Source organism: Hyla sarda, chromosome 4 (genome assembly GCF_029499605.1).
Source record: "Hyla sarda isolate aHylSar1 chromosome 4, aHylSar1.hap1, whole genome shotgun sequence".
NCBI lineage: Eukaryota > Metazoa > Chordata > Amphibia > Anura > Hylidae > Hyla > Hyla sarda.
The window spans coordinates 370,616,615-370,635,244 of NC_079192.1; the positions used below are offsets into that span (position 1 = coordinate 370,616,615).

Here is an 18,630-nt window from a genome sequence, read left to right on the forward strand (position 1 = left end):
TGGCCAGGATTTCACGAGCCTCCGCCCCACAACGCCAGTCATCCGGCATGGAGCAAAGCTTGCTCCGTGCATCGGATGTCTGGGGTGCCGCAGCCGAGATTGCAGCGGTCCCCAGCAGCGGGACCCCCGTGATCAGACATCTTATCCCCTATGCTTTGGATAGAGGATAAGATGTCTGGGGGTGGAGTACCCATTTAACCCCTTAACGACCACGGACGTAAAAGTACGTCCTGGTGCATGGTACTTGGCATTTACATACATTTACGACCTGTGTATGACCGCAAGCATCAGAGCGGTGTTCGCGTCATACACCGCCGGTAATGGCCAACATCCACGATCGTGCAGATGTCCGCCATTAACCCCTCAGATGCCGGGATCAATACAGATCACGGCACCTGCAGCAATGCGCATGTTAAAATAGATGATCGGATCGCCTGCAGCGTTGCCGCCGGGATCCGATCATCTGTAATGGCGGCTGGAGGTCTCCTCAACTGCCTCCGGCCGTCTCCTGGGATCTTCTGCTCTGGTCTGAGATCGAGCAGACCAGAGCAGAGGATAGCAGATAATACTGATCAATGCTATGCCCTATGCATAGCACTGAACAGTAGTAGCAATCAACTGATTGCTATTGATAGTCCCCTATGGGGACATAAAAAGTGTGAAAGAAAAAATAAGTAGAAAAATGTAAAAATAAAAAGGTGCATAATCTCCTCCCCCTATAAAAACGAAAATTGTCCTTTACCCCAAAAAAGCCTAAATTTTTTTTTTTACAAACATATTTGGTTTTGCCGCGTGCGTAAATGTCTGAAATATCAAAATATAATAATGATCCCGTACGGTGAACGGCATAAATGTAAAAAATAAAGTCCAAAAATGCTGCTTTTGTCACATTTTATTCCCCAAAAATTCATAAAAAGTGATCTAAAAGTTTTATATATGCAAATGTGTTATCAATAAAAAGTACAGATGACGCAAAAAAGGAGCCCTCATACTATTCCATATATGGAAAAATGAAAAAGTTATAGGTGGTCAAAATAGGGGCGACTTTATATTACTGATTTTGTACAAAAACTTTGACATTTTTACCGTAAAGTGTTCAGTGTGAAAACGAAACCTAGCAAAGTGTTCAAAATTGTGGTTTTCATTTAAATTTCCTCCCTAAAAAAAAAATGTATTCTTTGGGTTCGCCATAAATTTTTTCGGTAAAATGAGGTTTCATTACAAAGTACAATTGGTCACGCAAAAAACAAGCCCTTATATTATATAGGTCTGTAGATGGAAATATAAAAGAGTTATGGATTTTAGAAGGCGAGGAGGAAAAAACGAAAACTCAAAAATAACATTGGCCTGGTCCTTAAGGTCAAAATGGGCTTGGTCCTTAAGTGGTTAATGTATGCAAAAACTAGAATCCAAAAAGCATCCTGCGCTCACCGCTCAAACCGCGACTCTATGCTCCAACCATGGAGAAAACCGGGGGACCAGGCTGTCAGAACTGCGTGGGACACCTCTGAGCGTCCCACGCAGTTCTGACACTTACAAAGCTCTATTTTTTCTGCATAGATTTTACCTGTGAGAGGTCTTTCGGCTGTTATGTACATCCTATTTTACTGTAGTATTACTTAGAATTGTCACCAATCTCCTATTTTTATTAAAGGGGTTTTCCACTGCCCCAGCGTTCAGAATATTTAGTTCCAAAAGCTGGATGCGGACTGCAGGGTTGTGACATCACGGCCACTCCCTCCTTGTTACGTCACCCCGTGCCCCCTCAATGCAAGTCTATGGGAGGGGGCGAACGCCCCCTCCCATAGACTTGCATTGAGGGGGCGTGGTGGTGACATCTAGAGATGAGCGAGCTTACAGTAAATTCGATTCGTCACGAACTTCTCTGCTCGGCAGTTGATGACTTATCCTGCATAAATTAGTTCAGCTTTCAGGTGCTCCGGTGGGCTGGAAAAGGTGGATACAGTCCTCGGAGACTCTTTCCTAGGACTGTATCCACCTTTTCCAGCCCACCGGAGAACCTGAATGCTGAACTAATTTACACAGGATAAGTTATCAACTGCCGAGCCGAGAAGTTCGTGACGAATCGAATTTACTGTAAGTTCGCTCATCTCTAGTGACCTCACAACCCCACACCCAGCTTTCGGAACTAAATGTTCCCGAAATCTGGGGCAGTGGAGTACCCCTTTAAGCGCAATGTTTTTAAAGCCGCACAGTAGAAAGGTGTTAGCGCTGATATGTAGTTATCAGTCATTGGAGGATATTGGGCGGCTTTGGTCTGTATTGTGTTAATGAGGGACTGTGCGGTTGGTCACTACTGATGTCCCAGCAGCAGAAAATGGACATTTTGACATTTTCCTTGGACGGCTTTGCATTATTATAAATGTGCTGCTCTTTATCTGGAGGAACAGGCATTGGTTGTTCTCGGCAATCAATCTGGCGTTATTTAAGAATGTGTTTCTTCTCTAGTGTCTGCAGTCAATGTGTCAATCATTTCAATGATGTTTAAAGGTTTGGTCATATTGAGTCGCAGATACTGAAGTTCTTCTAAATTGTTCTCTGCGCAGTGTTCCTTGGAGCCTTGGACAGAATACATCATTTATACATTCTTTTTTTTTTTTTATTTTTTTTTATTTAAAGAGAACCAAGCCTATGTGTTTAAAGTTTTTTTTATTTTTTTTATTTATTTTATTTTGAACAACAATTTTATAGCAAAGGATAAATGTAAAATTTTTACATAAATATACAGATAAATAAAGAAGCGCTAATCCAGTGAACTTGGTGTTTTTACCAATCCAGCTTCATATACAGCAGTGTTTCAATCCCACATTGGCATCTTTCTCAAGGCTTAAGAAAGTTCACATTTTGGAATTGAAATTATTATTATTTTTTTCTTTTGCAGGATGGGTGAATAAATACCAGCTTGACTGAATTATTGAAGTGTGAATTCCTCTCTGCTAATTTTAGGTTTTCTGCGGACCTTGAGTCAGGTTCCTTGGGAGCAGAGTACCAACCTTTAGGACTACATAGTTCATAAGGCTAAAAAAAAAGTCAAACTTCTATCCAGTTCAACCTATATCCCTACTGTGTTGAAAAAAAAAACCCTCATTAGGCTAATTCCAATTGCCCCATACAAGGGGGAAAAATTCTGGATAAATTCCTGGATCAAAGTTCTGTTCCGATAAATCTAGTATCTATAACCTGTAATGTTGTTACTCTCCAGAAACACATCCAGACCTCTTGAGCTTTTTTTATTGAGTTCACTATGACAATTTCCTCTGGCAGAGTTCCATAGTCTCACTGCTCTTACAGTAAAGAACCCCAGTCTGTGCTGGTGTAGGGACTACAAGTCCCAACACTGTGCTGTTCTTTTTCATACTGGGACTGTAAAATGTTAAGAAATGTTCTGGTTTTTCAGCACTGGGGAAACTCTGGTAATGCATTGTTAATTTAACCCTTTGCCGCAAATGGACATTCATTAATGTCAATCTGCGGCTCCCGAGGTATGACACGCTCTCAGCAGGTGAGCGTGCATTATACCCGGTGGGTCTCGGTTGCTATAGGCAACCAGGACCCGCTGCTAATGCTGGGCATCGCCGATCAGGCTGATGTCCAGCATTAACCCTTTAGACGTAGCGATAAAACTTGATTGCCGCGTCTAAAACAAAAGTAAACCTTGCCAGTTAGCTCAGTGGTGCTGTTCAGGACCGCCGCGGTGAAATTGCGGTGTCCCGAACAGCTTGCAGGACACGAGGAGGATTCCTACCTGCCTCCTCGCTGTCCGATTGCCGAATGACTGCTCCGTGCCTGAGATCCAGGCAGGAGCAGTCGAGCGGCGATAACCCTGATCAATGCCATGCTATTGCATGGCAGTGATCAGTGTAGGAAATCAGTGTGTGCAATGTTATAGTCCCCTAAGGGGGGCTATAACATTGCAAAAAAAAAATAAAAAATGAAAATTAAGTGTTAATCAATGTGATTTAACCCCTAATAAAAGTTGGAATCACCCCCCTTTTCCCATTTAAAAAAAAAACAAAAAACTGTGTAAATAAAAACAAACATATGTAGTATCGTCACGTGCGTAAATGTCTGAACAATAAGAAATATATTGTTAATTAAACCGCATTGTCAATGGCATACACGTAAAAAAAATTCCATAGCGTATTTTTGGTCACTTTTTATACCATAAAAAGTAGGGATCGACCGATTATCGGTAGGGCCGATAATCACGATTTTGGGCATTATCGGTATCGGCAATTACCTTGCCGATAAGCCGATAATGCCCCGCCCCCCGCACCACCCCCACCACACCGCGACCGCCCCCCCAACCCGCCGCACCGCGACCGCTAAACCCCCCACCCACCGCACCGCGTCGCACCTCCCACCGTAGTGCTGGGCAGTATACCGGTATGGATTTTTGCCCATACCGCTATACCGGTCGGGCCCCTCCCCACCCTCCAAGTCAATAAGAAAGAATTAAACTTGCCCGTAATGGGGGTGGTCCGGGCCATCCATCCTTTCTTCCTGTAGTGTCCGGCGGCATTCCGGGTGGAGGGTGACGGTGCAGCGGCGTCTGTGCAGCGTACTAGGCCGGAGCCTGCCTGGAGTGGAGAAGAGGACCACCGGAGAAGGACAGCCCGGACCGGTTCACCCTCCACCCGGAATGCCGCCGGACACTACAGGAAGGAAGGAAGGATGGCCCGGACCACCCTGACAGGTAGGGAGAGAGAAGCAGGTGGTGGCGGCGGCCTATGGCACCGCAAAAGCCACTGCAGTGCATTGACTTAAAGCGCCCGCTTTAAATCAATGTTCTGCAGTGGTGTCGAGGGGGGATAACTAGCCGATAACTTTATACCGGAATATCGGTATAAGTTATCGGCTATCGGCCCTAACCTCCACCGATTATCGGTATCGGCCCTAAAAAAACGATATCAGTATCAGCCCTAAAAAACCGATATCGGTCGATCCCCAATAAAAAGTGATCAAAAAATCTGATCAAAACAAAAATGGTACCGATAAAAAGGGTGTGTAGTTGGTTCTGGCAATAGGTTTAAGTGGTGCTCAGGCTACTTGCAGTATTCAGTGGATACAATAATTATAAGAAGAGAGGGAAATGGAAAGCCGGCCACTCACCGATGTATTCCTTCTTCAAGCTTTTATTGCAGCGACATAATACTCACATATATGCGGGGTGTGTGTACAGAAAAGATGAGCAGCGGGGTACAAAGGCGACAAGCTCCGTTTCGCACACCCAAGTGCTTCGTCCGGACGAAGCACTTGAGTGTGCGAAACGGAGCTTGTCGCCTCTGTAGCCCCCTGCTCTTCCTTTCTGTACACCCCCCCCCCGCATATATGTGAGTATTATGTTGCTGCAATAAAAGCTTGAAGAAGGAATAAATCGGTGAGTGGCCGGCTTTCCATTTCCTTTTCTGTAGATTTTGTAGTAACATAGTTTGTAAGGTTGAAAAAAGACCAGAGTCCATCAAGTTCAACCTATATCCCTAATGAGTCCCTACTGAGTTGACCCAGGGGAATGCAAAAAACCCTCATACTAGAGGTAAAAATTCCTTCCCGTCTCCAATTAGGCAGTCAGAATAAATCTCTGGATCAACATGCTGTCCCTAAATATCTAGTATACATAACAATCAATGTTGTTATTATCCAAAAATGCATCCAGACCCCTTTTGAAGTCTTTTACAGAGTTCACCATGACCAGAGAATTCCACAGTCTCACTGCTCTTAAAGTAAAGAACCCCCGTCTGTGCTGGTGTAGAAACCTTCTTTCCTCAAGACGTAGAGGATGCCCCCTTGTTATAGATACAGTCCTGGATATAAATAGATCATGGGAGAGATCTCTGTAAGGTCCCCTGATATATTTATACATAGTTATTAGGTCTCCCCTAAGCCTTCTTTCTCTAAACTAAATAACCCTAATTCTGATAATCTTTCTGGGTACTGTAGTCCTCCCATTCCCCGTATTACTCTGGTTACCCGTCTTTGAACCCTCTCCAGCTCCACTATATCTTTCTTGTACACTAGTGCCCAGTACTGCACACAGTATTCTATGTGTGGTCTGACTAGTCATTTGTACAGCGGTAGAATTATTTCCTTGTTGTGGGCATCTATGCCCCTATTGATGCACCCCATGATTTTATTTGCCTTGGCAGCAGCTGCCAGACACTGGTCACTACAGCTAAGTTTACTATTAACTAAGACCCCTAAGTCCTTTTCCATGTCAGTCGTCCCAACTGTTCTCCCGTTTAATATATAACCCTGTCCCGGATTTTTCCTCCCCATGTGCATAACCTTACATCTGCCACTTCTCAACCCAAACCTCCAAACTATCCAGATCCATTTGTAACAGTGCACTGTCCTCTATAGTGTTTACCGCTTTAGAGAGTTTAGTATCATCTGCAGAGATTGCTACTTTACTATTCAACCCCTCTACAAGGTCATTAATGAATATATTAAATAGAACAGGTCCCAAGACTGACCCCTGTGGTACCCCACTAGTAACAGTCACCCAATCTGAATAAGTACCATTAATAACCACCCTCTGTTTCCTATCACTTAGCCAGTTACTTACCCACTTACACACATTCTCCCGCAGCCCCATCCTTCTCCTTTCAAATGCTTTGAAATTATTAATAGTGTTACGGAGTAAAATTGTTGGCGCAAAGAACAAGCCCTCATATGGATTTTAGGTGGAAAATTGAAAGTGTTGTGATTTTTAGAAGGTGAGGAGGAAAAAACAAAAGTGCAAAAATGTAAAATCGCCTAAGAAGGAAGGGGTTAAGAGAAAAAGCCTCCGAGCAGACAGGAGTATGATAAAGCTCAGTAGACTTCTATTGGTGCTGTATTAGGACTCCATACAACTCGGAGGTTCTGCATAAGTCATGACCTGAAATCCAAATTATTTTAGAAAGTTTCAAAACCAGTGAATAATACCTGTTTTTATTTTTCATCGGTGTTGGCTGCTTTTCAGCTTTGCTCCATAAGGGCCCTTGTGGCTCTTCACTACAACTTGGCAATAGAAATTTAAGAGTCTAAAATGCACTTTGTCACCTCAGTTGGCCTGGCTGCTGCTCTGTTTCTCCCAATGCTTCATACTGCAGCTCAGTGTGCTCAGATTGGCTTCCCTGTATAAGCACAATCTCACTGGGAAGTAAATACATGTTTTTATGATGGCCTATAAGGATAGAATGGTTTGGAGCTACAGGCAGGTAAACAGACAGCCATAAAAACGTTATTGACGTCCTCAAATGAGCCTCTGTAGGGAGGAGTGCTTTAATAGATTAGCAGTAAATATAGTTTGGTGTTTTTTACTTTAAGCAGCACGGTAATGAGAACTTCATAAAAATTCATGGAAAACTCCACTCGTATAAATCCATAGAAAACTACCCAAAAAGTTAGGCTCCAGCGACAAATTTCTAGGTATAAATTGTAGGCTGCCTTCCTGTTTAGGGTTTGCAGAATCCATATGTCTTTTGGACTCTGTTTGTCAGCAATAATATGGCATGTACTAGGGTATGCTACAATATTTTTCTGTATGATATTAAATTGGAGGCATATAGAGTAGGTGCCCTGTTACGGTGTTCTATATAACGGAGCTAGATTGTGCTGTGATGGCTTTAAATGGATCTGTCAGTGCAAATAAAATACTAATTAATATCAAATGATAAAGATCTGATGAATATTATATAACATGATAAATCTAATACACGGAGCTGCTCTCTTGACTAGCATGCATGAACAGAGCTATATTGAATGGATTATTATATCTGATCCGCAGTGTCACATTGATTATGTATGAGAGAAGGATCTGCCGTTGCACCCCGCTGTATTTTAATTCGGCATTAACTCCTGCTCCCCTCCTAGGGGTCCGTTGCAGTGCATTCTTCACAATTACTTTTAGAGAAATAGCACATATAATTACTAGGAGCTTAAATGCCTGTTGTAGGAGGCCCCGTAGACTGCAGCCATACTAGTGATGGTCACATTGTATTAAAAATGTATTTATCTCGCCAGATAAACTCTGTTCCTGTTTGTCATTCCATAAATCCGTGAAAATCCTCTTTGGACGCTCCTCCTGTAACCTTGTTCTTAAATAAATGTAAGGACTTCAGTGAAGACTGATGTGTACCCAATAGGACTGCACTATATATCGCAATCGCATCTCTGGGAGTTGTTGTTTTGCAACAGCTCAAGACACCCTGATTGGGAAACACTGTCCTAAGTAGATCTGTAACAATTAATCAAATTTATCGCAAATAATCGTTAAAGGAAATGGTAGATAACGGTGTCCGTTAATGAATAATCAGTAGTTAGGGGGCGTGGCCGCCATCATTAGGGGCGGGAATAGAAGCATGAAATAACTAACTATAGTTACTACTTTCCCTGCCCCTTCATGTTCCCCTCTCCCTCCCAGATGTTGCTGCTGGCCTGCGGCCTAGCTCCAGCGATGAGACCACGGCCTGGCGTGCAGGCGCCAACAGTCCTGACATTGCGGTAGATCCCTCAGTCCAGCCCTAAGCTCCGTTCTCCATGCTCCCTGCAGTCCCGCATTTTTTATTTTTTGTCCAATTAATCGATAAAAAATGGGCCAACTAATCAAGTTTTAAAATAATCTTCAGTTGCAGCCCTAGTCCAGAGTAATAATAGGAGCATGGGGGGGAAACATAAAAAACAGATGCTCACCTGGCCCCGGTCCCCATAGGTCTGCTGCAGATCCTGTTCTCCTCTGTGCGGTCCCGGTATCATCTCTGTGGTCCCGACAAGCAGTTGGGGGATAGAAATGAAATAGGGCAGATGGGACATAAAACTGGGAGATTTCACAATTTATTATCTCAATCGCATATCAAAATTGCAATATTTACCTCCATAATCTCACATTTTCCCCAAATCTTGCAGCCCTAATATACAATTAGAACACTAGAAGGGAGTTTATAATGCAGTCAACAATTCAGTCTGTAGAGAGATCCCTGACAACTAGTATGGACAGTAATGGCTGTTATCAGTAGTCATCACTGGACCCCCAGAATATGTTAGAACAATATAGAAAACTCTCAAAATTAACCGGAAATGAATCTATCCCTTCCGACAACCTCTAGCGTTTTATATGAGACGGCAGCTGCCATGTCCCCTCCCATAGACTTGCATTGAGGGGCTGTGTGACATCACGAGGGGCGTGGCCGTGACTTCAGGACCCCTGCAGCCCGCACCCAGCGTTCGCAACAAAATGTTCAGAACTCTGGGGAAGTGGACTACCCCTTTAAAGCTGTGCCTGGTATTGCACCTCAGCCCCATTTACTTGAATGAAACTGAGCTGCAGTATCGGGTACAGCTATTTAAAAATGTATGGGGTCATGTGTATAAAAGGAAACCTGTTATTATTATTTCATGCTGCCTGAACCACGTATCCTCAGTTGCTTCTGACTGCCCACCAGACTTGATTGATGGATGTCTCACTATATCCAGATAGGGAGAGATCTGTCTGTCAAGGCTGGTGGGGAAGGGAAAAGCTGCCGGGGACAGCCCCAATGACTCAGGCAGCATGAAGGGGATTTGACAATTTCCCTTTATCCACTTAACAGTCACGTTAAAAATGAAATAACAGTACCCTCTGCAGCAAAAGCATGATTGCTGTGTGCCAGTGGTGACAGAAGGTGCTCCCTCCCTTTTGTCATATTCTTTACATGTCATGGTTGCTATTGTCTAGTGTCTACAGAGTTAAACTGCTGGAAAAGTACTCCTCTCCATGTCCCACAGTTGCAGCAGGATCCTTGCTGTCTATTACAATATGGCACAGTGACTGTGCCCACAAGATAAACCCGAACTATGCTTGGGCTAAACTGTATTGGCCTTGGCCATCAGCCACAGCAGGATAAACAATGTAGACCACACAGTGCTCACTAGAGTGCTGCAGAGGCTTTTGTTCTGCTGATCATCAGGCTTCCATAATTTGGACCCCTACCAACCTGATATTGATAGCCCATTCTAAGCATAGGCCTTCAGTTTTGTAATCCTAGATAACCCAATTAGGATGACAAATAGATTTTTAAACAACTTGGGGTTCGCAGTTGGGCTCTGTTAACACTTGTGTTCATAGCCTCTATTGAGGATGCTCTCCGTATTGACTGCAAGAATAGCATAGCTTGTATCTCTTATTTTTGCTGTCAAAAGTGGGGACAGACCCCATTTTAAGTCTGTGTTGTCCATGTATAACAGCTTCTGTTGTAAATGATGACCAAGAGTCTAGTGTGAACACAACCTTTAAAATGACTAATTGGCCCCCATTCTCTGCTATGAACTGTAACCTGGGTTTCTATTGACTGGCGAGCATGTCGCTTGTCAAAACTTTTGCCTAAATCTCTCTATGGTCTGTGTTGGACATAGATTGATGGCAATGAATGGTCAGAATCTGTTTTGGCCGTGAAAAATCACTAGCTTTAGGGTATGTGGACTATTTGAAGTTCCAACAGGAGAGCTATGAATCCTAGTGCACATGACTGGGAGCTGTCAGAGAGATGATAAATGACTGCATAGACTACTAGCCGGAGAGCGCGGAGCTGCCACCACCACAGCTTGCCTGTTCCCCACCCAGGTCCTAAATAATATAGCGTCTGAAAGGAGAGAATGAAAAGTTAATTGCAGACATATGGTCACATAGCACCTGAACAGTTTCAGCTTTAATCATGTTGTGACTTCTGAGGCCTCCATGGCATTTTTAGTTTTCAAGTACTAAGCACATTTATTCAGGGATGTTTCGGGGCATGCCATAAACTACTTACGGCAGACACATCTAAATGGCTTTCAGACGTATTCATTCAATGTTGCTTTTAACTGCATAAGATCTGGAAGAAATAAAAGTCATTCTAATTTTTGGGTGACTAATAAAAATCATAATTTGTTCATATGGCAGAAAATAAATTGCATGGTCTGAGTGGCTGTGTTATTGTAAGAGAGGGTTGTAGTGTACCTGGGAAGTGTCATCACGGCCCAATTTCTTGAGATTCATTCTGCATTGTGATGCTGGCCAGAGGGACTTATGAAGGCTCAAGAGTTGTACTATCTTCTCCCAGCTTTTCACAAGTTCTTCTGTAAATCAGATCTCTCCTCGCTATTAATTCTCTGGCCTAGAAATGAATGGAATGCCCTTCAGCACAGCAGCTCAGTAGTATGTTGTACTGCTGTGCTGGGCAGACACTTTTAGGATTTAAAGACCCGTAGACACCTAAACTGCTATTGATTTTACAATGACTTGTGCATTTCAGATCAGCGGAACTTGGGGATGTCCATGCGGGTAGAACGCTCAACACTCGATCAGGTAAAAAAACGATTTGAAGTAAATAAAAAGAAAATGGAAGAAAAACAAAAAGATTACGACTTTGAGGAGAGAATGAAAGAACTGAGGGAAGAGGTGAGTGTGTGTGCATATATATTGCAATTTCCTTCTATTATGGTATATTGTGAAATTATTACAGTGAAACCTCTGTAAAACCAAACCTAAATTGCCTTGAAAAGATTTCCATTATGCGTAATTTATGGTTCACTGAAACTCTGTCACACAATATCTAGTCTCCTCAAAGATGTGATCTTTTGGAGATGTTTCACTGTATATAAAATATATATTTCTTAAAGGACATCTGTACTGCATGAATTTTATATATTCCTGTGCCCGGACTGCAAAATGAAACAAACTAAACTTTAACTCACCTTCCTACTTTCCCCCGTTGCTCCGGTATTGGCCTCACTGTCCTCCGCTGAAATCCTCTTGCTGCTTCCTGGGGACCGGAATGTCACACAGCCGTCAGCGTATCACCGGCTGCAGCGATGTCCCGCTTCGGCCGGTGATCGGCTGAGCACACTGTCATGCAAGGAGCTCTTGCCGACTCTTACATGACAGTGTGCTCAGCCTATCACCGGCCGAGACGGGACATTGCTGTGGCCGGTGATACCCTGAAGGCTCTGTGATGTTCCCTGGAAGTGATGTCCCCAGGAAGCGATGTCCCCAGGAAGCGGCAAGAGGATCGCAGCCGAGGACCATGAGGCCGATACCGGAGCAACGGGGGAAAGTAGGAAGGTGAGTTAAAGTTAAGTTTGTTTACTTTTGCAGCCCGGGCACAGGAATATATAAAATTCATGCAGTACAGATGTCCTTTAAAACTGCTTGGAGAGCACCTGATGTCTTCAAAGGATCTACACACTTTTAGAATGTGTTCACATTTTTATATGCAATAGAAACATGAATGGAGGACACTTCTAAGAAAAGACAGCCATTCCTGGCTTTGTATTCAATAATTACAATTTAAAAACCTGCATGTGTAAGCACATCCTTGTACAGTCCAATCAGTACGGGTTGTCATAGGCCATATTCACAGGGCTAAAACAAGATAGAGACAGTGCTCCGTGGTGTCATAACGTTGGGGATATGTAAAGGTAACTAAGGTGGCGCTAACCCCATTCAGTTAAACTTTACCAAGTGTAACCATGGAAAAAGCACATGATAGAGGTTCCTGCAGCTGCTCCATGTCTAATAGAAACAACCGCGATGTAGAAATTTCCTTTCAATGGGATTCTGCTGCACTGTTCACATTGCAGAATTTCCGCACCAGATGTTTCTGCGGCGGAAGTTCCAATAGCGGAGTTTGTGGAAAGAATAGCCATGTTTATTCTTTCTGTGGATTCTGCAAGGAAATGCATGACAGTCAATGAGACGGCGAATTTCTAAGCGGTTCTAGCACCAGCATCTTCTGCCAATGCTTTGTTGTCTGTGGAAAATCTGCACTGAAATTTTCCGTGCGGACATTCCACCGTGTGAACATAGCCTTGGACTGTGTAGTGACATCCCCCCATTGACAATGTGAATGGTAATGCCCAGTTGTCTATTTCTACATTTCCAGGTGAAAAAATTGTTTAATAAAAGGTTTTAAGAAAGGCTGGCTCTGCATTGCTATTTCTTGGAAAATACAATGCTAAAGCAGACCTGACCTGAGACCCAACAGTTCCTATTAAAGGCTATATTTATGGGCCAAAATATTGCTTAAATACTGCAGACTGTGTTTGGGCTAAGCATATGGCTGAACTGCAGAAGAAATAGTTCGAAATGGCCCAAAAAGGCAGAAAATACAAATAAAAGCATATAAAAAATCTAAAATATATCTTTAATTTCAGCTTTCACAGTTGCAGTTAGTGAAAAATACCACTATGAAGTCTACCAAACATTGGCACAGAGTTGACATAAATCAGTATACATATAAAATGCATTGATATTTAGGTATCTTTCTGTATGTGATCGGTAATGTGGCCTGACCCATACTTTATTCTTTCGAATTCAGGAGGAAAAAGCACGAGCCTATAAAAAAGAAAAACAAAGGGAAAAAAAGAGGAAAGCGGAAGAAGATTTAGGTTTCGAGGAAGATGATGAAATGGCTGCTGTCATGGGTTTCTCAGGGTTTGGCTCTTCCAAAAAGAGTCACTGATTGAACTTGAAAGCAGCAGTCTAGATACCGCCCCATCCCCCTCTTATCTTTTTGTATTAAACTAGAGCTTTTTATCAGTAACCATAATCCATTGTGTGTCAGGTAGCCTATGCTCGATGCAGAGGATTATGGGAGCTCGTAAAGATCTAGCAAACAGTTGTGCTGACCAAAACTGTGAATCAATAATGCGCTATCTCTTATTTGCTTACGGGCCACGTAATCACTTCTTAATCATATGAGCTGATAATCCCACATCTAAACTGCTATTTATATCTGACTGCGTCTGCACGGTGCCAGGATGTAGGAAAAAAAAAAGCCTTAACTGTGTATTTTTAATAAGTCCATTTTTGGATGGGTGCTGCCGCTCTTACCTCACCTCTGCAAGGAGTCTAGAAGATGTTCTGCAGTGAGTTCCGGAGACATCTGCTAATGGTGTTAGCTACCAGTGCGTTGAAAGGGAATATGTTAAAGGGGCCGTACTGTAGTAGTCTTATGACAAGTCAATCCAATGTATGGTACTGGATCTCCACCGGTCCCAGTCAATGCAATGCAGTCAATGTGCTCTGTTATTCCCATTCATTTTTATAAGGAGCGGTCAGCTGCAATTCACGTTGCAAACCACTGATACTGTTATATAGTTGCAGGGGCAAGGAGACGCATGGAACCTTTCATATATCTGTACTCCCATAACATAGAACAATGCTTTTATTCTTTGGCGCTAAGTATCATAGAGTTTTTTCCAAGCCCCTTTAGTGTTGAGGGCTGGAAAGTAGCCTTGCTCCCCCTCTCATCAATATCCTTGCTTGATTGACAGTCAGCTTGAAGCCGAGCCCTGATTCAAAATTGCGCATCTGTGAACAATTTGTATGAATAGCACAGGAACCAGCTTTGAAAACCAGGCTCAGAAGAGGAGGCAGAGCACCCGACTGTCAGTCAAGCAGGGACATGGATGGGATAGGTAGCAGGAAGGTGTTCCAGCCCTAAGCACTTCAGGGGCTTGGGAATGCCTCTTTACATTAGATAGTTAGCCAAGCCCCCCATTGAAGTCTCCAGGTTCAACCATCTTGTATCTACTGTGTATGGATTCTTGACGTTTTACAAGTTCTCCAGGAAATGATAGAGAAAGCACCAAATCTGAGGGACCAGAAGGCAAGTTCTTATAGGGGTATTCCGGGTTTATACATCATATCCCCTATCCAAAGGATAATGGGATAAGATGTATGATTGCGGGTGTCCCAAGCGGCGGGACCCCTGCGATCATACATTTTATCCCCTATCCTTTGGATAGGGGATAAGATGTATAAACCCGGAATACCCCTTTAAGTAATCTTTGCAGTCACATATATACCCCTTTAAGTAAAGCGTCACAGTCACATTTAAAGTTGTATGGCTTTTTGACAACCTACTTGCATTGAAGACATGTGAATACCGCATGAATGGACTCTCTATACTCTAAAGTTTACACAATATACAGCACTTCACATATTCTGCATATAGTTTCACATACTCCGTAAAAGTTTGGTTTGTGAAACGTGGTTGTAGGAGTTAAAATATGGCTGATTTCCTTGGGGTATGTTTGGTCTTGAGGCTTGGCCCCCTTTAAATAAATGGATAGCATGTAAACTTCTATAGAAATATCTCAACTGTTTGGATCCCAATAGACTTCAAGTATTTCAACACTGAAAAGCTCTGCTTAATATAAAAAGATCCCTTGTTATATAATTCCACAGCAGATCTTCCCTGAACCTTTGTATGCGAGGTACCGGGATTATGCTGGTGATACAGGCTGCTGTTCTTCAAGCTGCCACATTTTCTCTAATACCAGCTGGTTAATGGTTTTGCAGGCAACAAGATATGGGATACAATCAAAACCGTTGAAGGGCTTAAGTGTATTTAAACGTTTTTCTTTTCTTTTTCTTTTTTTTAATAAAAGTTTATCTTAAATATGTATTTTTAATTTTTTCTAAATACCTCAGCAATGAATTTCAGCACATAGCTTGGGCGACATGTTTGCGTGCTTTTGTTGTATATATTTTTTTCCCTTGCAGCTGTTTTTTATGTGTATAAATATCTTTTTCCACTCTTTTATTCTGGTGATTTTAAAATGAATAGAAAGGCAAAAACAACCTTAAATTAGTTGGAAATGACCCGTGTCTTCAGCATCCATGCCCCCACATACACACGTTAAAATAAATTCATTGCCACTGTCACGCCTGCTGAATTTCATTATTGCCATCTATTGTAAGGAGTCCGGAGTGGAGCATTTTTTTATGGGAAACAATTTTCCCTTCCCCCTGCCATGTAAATCTCCACAGCGGTCCATAATATTTGTCAGTGTTTGCTTCATTGGCCTTGCTCCGGGTACATTTTCTGTTGATAAACACTAATAAAATCGAGTCCCGACTATTTTGCTAATGAGCTATGATAGCAATTCGACTATGACATAAGGAAATAATTCTTTCCCTTCTGTAGAGTATGTCAGCATGAAGCACCTAGGCGGAAAATTATTATTTTTTTCATTGTTACTTTGCTAGTGCTTAAAATTTCTATGCTCTGAAACACTGGTAGGTACTGCAAATAACCAGTAGTGATAGTTGATGTATATAATATCTTAAACGTATGTATGTTCCAGTGTAACTTCCAAATGGCTGGAAATAATTCAATGAAAATTGCCACATATGTTATTCGTCAACTACAATCTCCCTCAACTTACAATGGCCTCAGGTTACAATATTTTCAACATACAGTTGTCTTTTCTGGACCATTGCAAAGTGAAGTCATACTCAACATGCAATGCTACAGACAGTCCAGATCTGCACAACGTGTCAGTGACTGAAAGAATTGACTAATCCGAATGGACGTTTCACTGGTAACCCCTGTATTACAGAAGTGCATGCACTGACTGGTGTCTGGTAGTGCCTCCCAACAGTACATGGAGGTACTACATGTTATGTAATAGTCTTTACATGTGCAAGGGTTAGCTGCTCTTTTTGGACACCAGGTGCGGGCAGCTCCATTTGACTTTTTGGGGAATTTGTGTGTAATGTACAGGACCCTGAAGAAGCTTCTGTCCTTTACATAGACAGTGATTTACAGCTTCCAGCAGTTCTTTCCTACTTTTATATGTAAAAACCTGCTTTATCAGTATTAGTTAACTATTTGTTTATCTTAAATCCTCAATTTTCCCCCCACTATTTTTGGATGATCTTCTGGGGATTTAGAGTTACGGTTTCAACAATGATAAAAAAAAAAAAAAAAAAAAAAAAAAAATATATATATATATATATATATAGTGTGTGTGTGTATATAAATATATATATATATATATATATATATATATATATATATATATATATATATATATATATATATATTTATGTATATGTGTGTAAAAAATAAATAAATAAAAATCTGCAGCACAACCACAGGGGAAACAAGGCATCCCACTGTGCCCATTCCAGTCAGTGGTTTGTGAAGCCAATACAGGACAGGTCCCCCAAGCTTGTACCACCCTGCACATTCACTAGTATTTGAGAATCTTGAACAGAAGGCATCCACAGCCTTAGCTATTGGTTGCAACCTGTTTGGAAAGTTGTCAGTAGAGCTGGAAGAACACATCACTAGGGTATAAAACATAAGCACCATTGCTGGACTGGATAAGGTGAGTATGTTATATGTATTATTTTTCACACACACAGCATTTTTTTTTTTTTTACCCCTTAGGGAATACAGTTCTGACTGCTTTCTTTTCTCTTAAATATTTGTCTTTTTAAAGTGTAAATGACTCCTATGTAAAACTATAGCAGAAAAAAAGGAAACAAATGGGATGCTATCTAAGTGCCTTTACTGTGATCTGCCACGGAGATGGAGTAGGAAGAAGATAAGGTTGGATGAGTACACTCCCCTTCTTCTGTTGCGCACAGGCAAAACACTGGTGTTCGCATAGAAGCTGACTTGAATCAGTCCCGATCATCTGTGATGTCGGTCAGGTCTGTATTGCTTGTGCCGGAGATGGACTGCAGTATCCCGTTCCGGCAGGTAAAACGGATGCAGGTCTGGGCATTTTGAATAGGATACCTTTTGATCCCAATGTAGGGATGCTGGAGTAAGGATACGGAAGAAGTGTCGTACATATGTTTTCCTGGTTTATTGTACTTTAAAATTACAAAGCGTTTCGTGAGGGGCCCTCGCCTAATCAATGGTTACAAATAGAGATAAGCGAACTTACATCAAATTGGATTCATCACGAACTTCTCGGCTCGGCAGTTGTTGACTTTAGCCTGCATAAATTATTTCAGCTTTCAGGTGCTCCGGTGGGCTAGAGACTCTTTCCTAGGACTGTATCCACTTTTTCCAGCCCACCAAAGCACCTGAAAGCTAAACTAATTTATGCAGGCTAAAGTCAGCAACTGCCGAGCCGAGAAGTTCGTGACGAATCTAGTTACAAACATAAGATCGTTACTTTTACACACTCATCATTTAAAACTGACATAATTAGAGGACTGGAAGTGATGTGCCGGCATAAATATCTCATTGCATTATATAATACATTTATGAAAAAAAAGGAGAAACTAATTAAAAGAACAGTAATAAAAACAATGGTAAAAGATGGAATGTGAGAGGTGGTTATAATTGTGATAATTTGCTCAGCTCATATTGTGTTGATATGTGCCGATTAGGGAGCGCATATGATTATTCTTGTCAATAATAAAGGATCGCTTTGTGACTGTTTGCGTTTGTGCAATACTTTATTCTTGTAGTTTTATTTATTTGAGGCTGAGCGATCACGTGTGCTCACCCTGTTTTGTTCTGTACCTCCACCCCGCTGTATATTGAACAGCAGGATGTGTAGCAGTGTACCAATCTTCTTGTGGATTGGCTGGTGTGTGTTTGGGTAGGACACGTGGGTGAAGATAATTGGTCCGGAAGATTTGTACACTAAGAATGAGTGTAGTCAGAAAACGGTCATAGGACGAGTTGGTGAGCTCATGAAGTTAACCCCTTAAGGACGGAACCCATTTTCACCTCAAGTACGAAGCCCTTTTTTGCAAATCTGACCACTGTCACTTTAAACATTAATAACTCTGGAATGCTTTTACTTATCATTCTGATTCCGAGATTGTTTTTTCGTGACATATAACTTGCATCC

General features: G+C 42.0%; 1 protein-coding gene across 1 annotated transcript in view; it reads left to right on the forward strand.

Annotated features, from left to right (window-relative positions):
- The window catches only part of ZMAT2 (zinc finger matrin-type 2), a 57,051-nt gene extending 42,549 nt beyond the window's left edge, over positions 1-14,502 (forward strand). Inside the window, exons 5-6 of the mRNA XM_056516739.1 lie at positions 11,274-11,419; positions 13,338-14,502. Of these exons, the coding sequence (XP_056372714.1) occupies positions 11,274-11,419; positions 13,338-13,481 (290 nt within the window). The 3' untranslated portion in view covers positions 13,482-14,502. The remainder of the gene's footprint in view (positions 1-11,273; positions 11,420-13,337) is intronic.
- Positions 14,503-18,630: the final 4,128 nt, after the last annotated feature.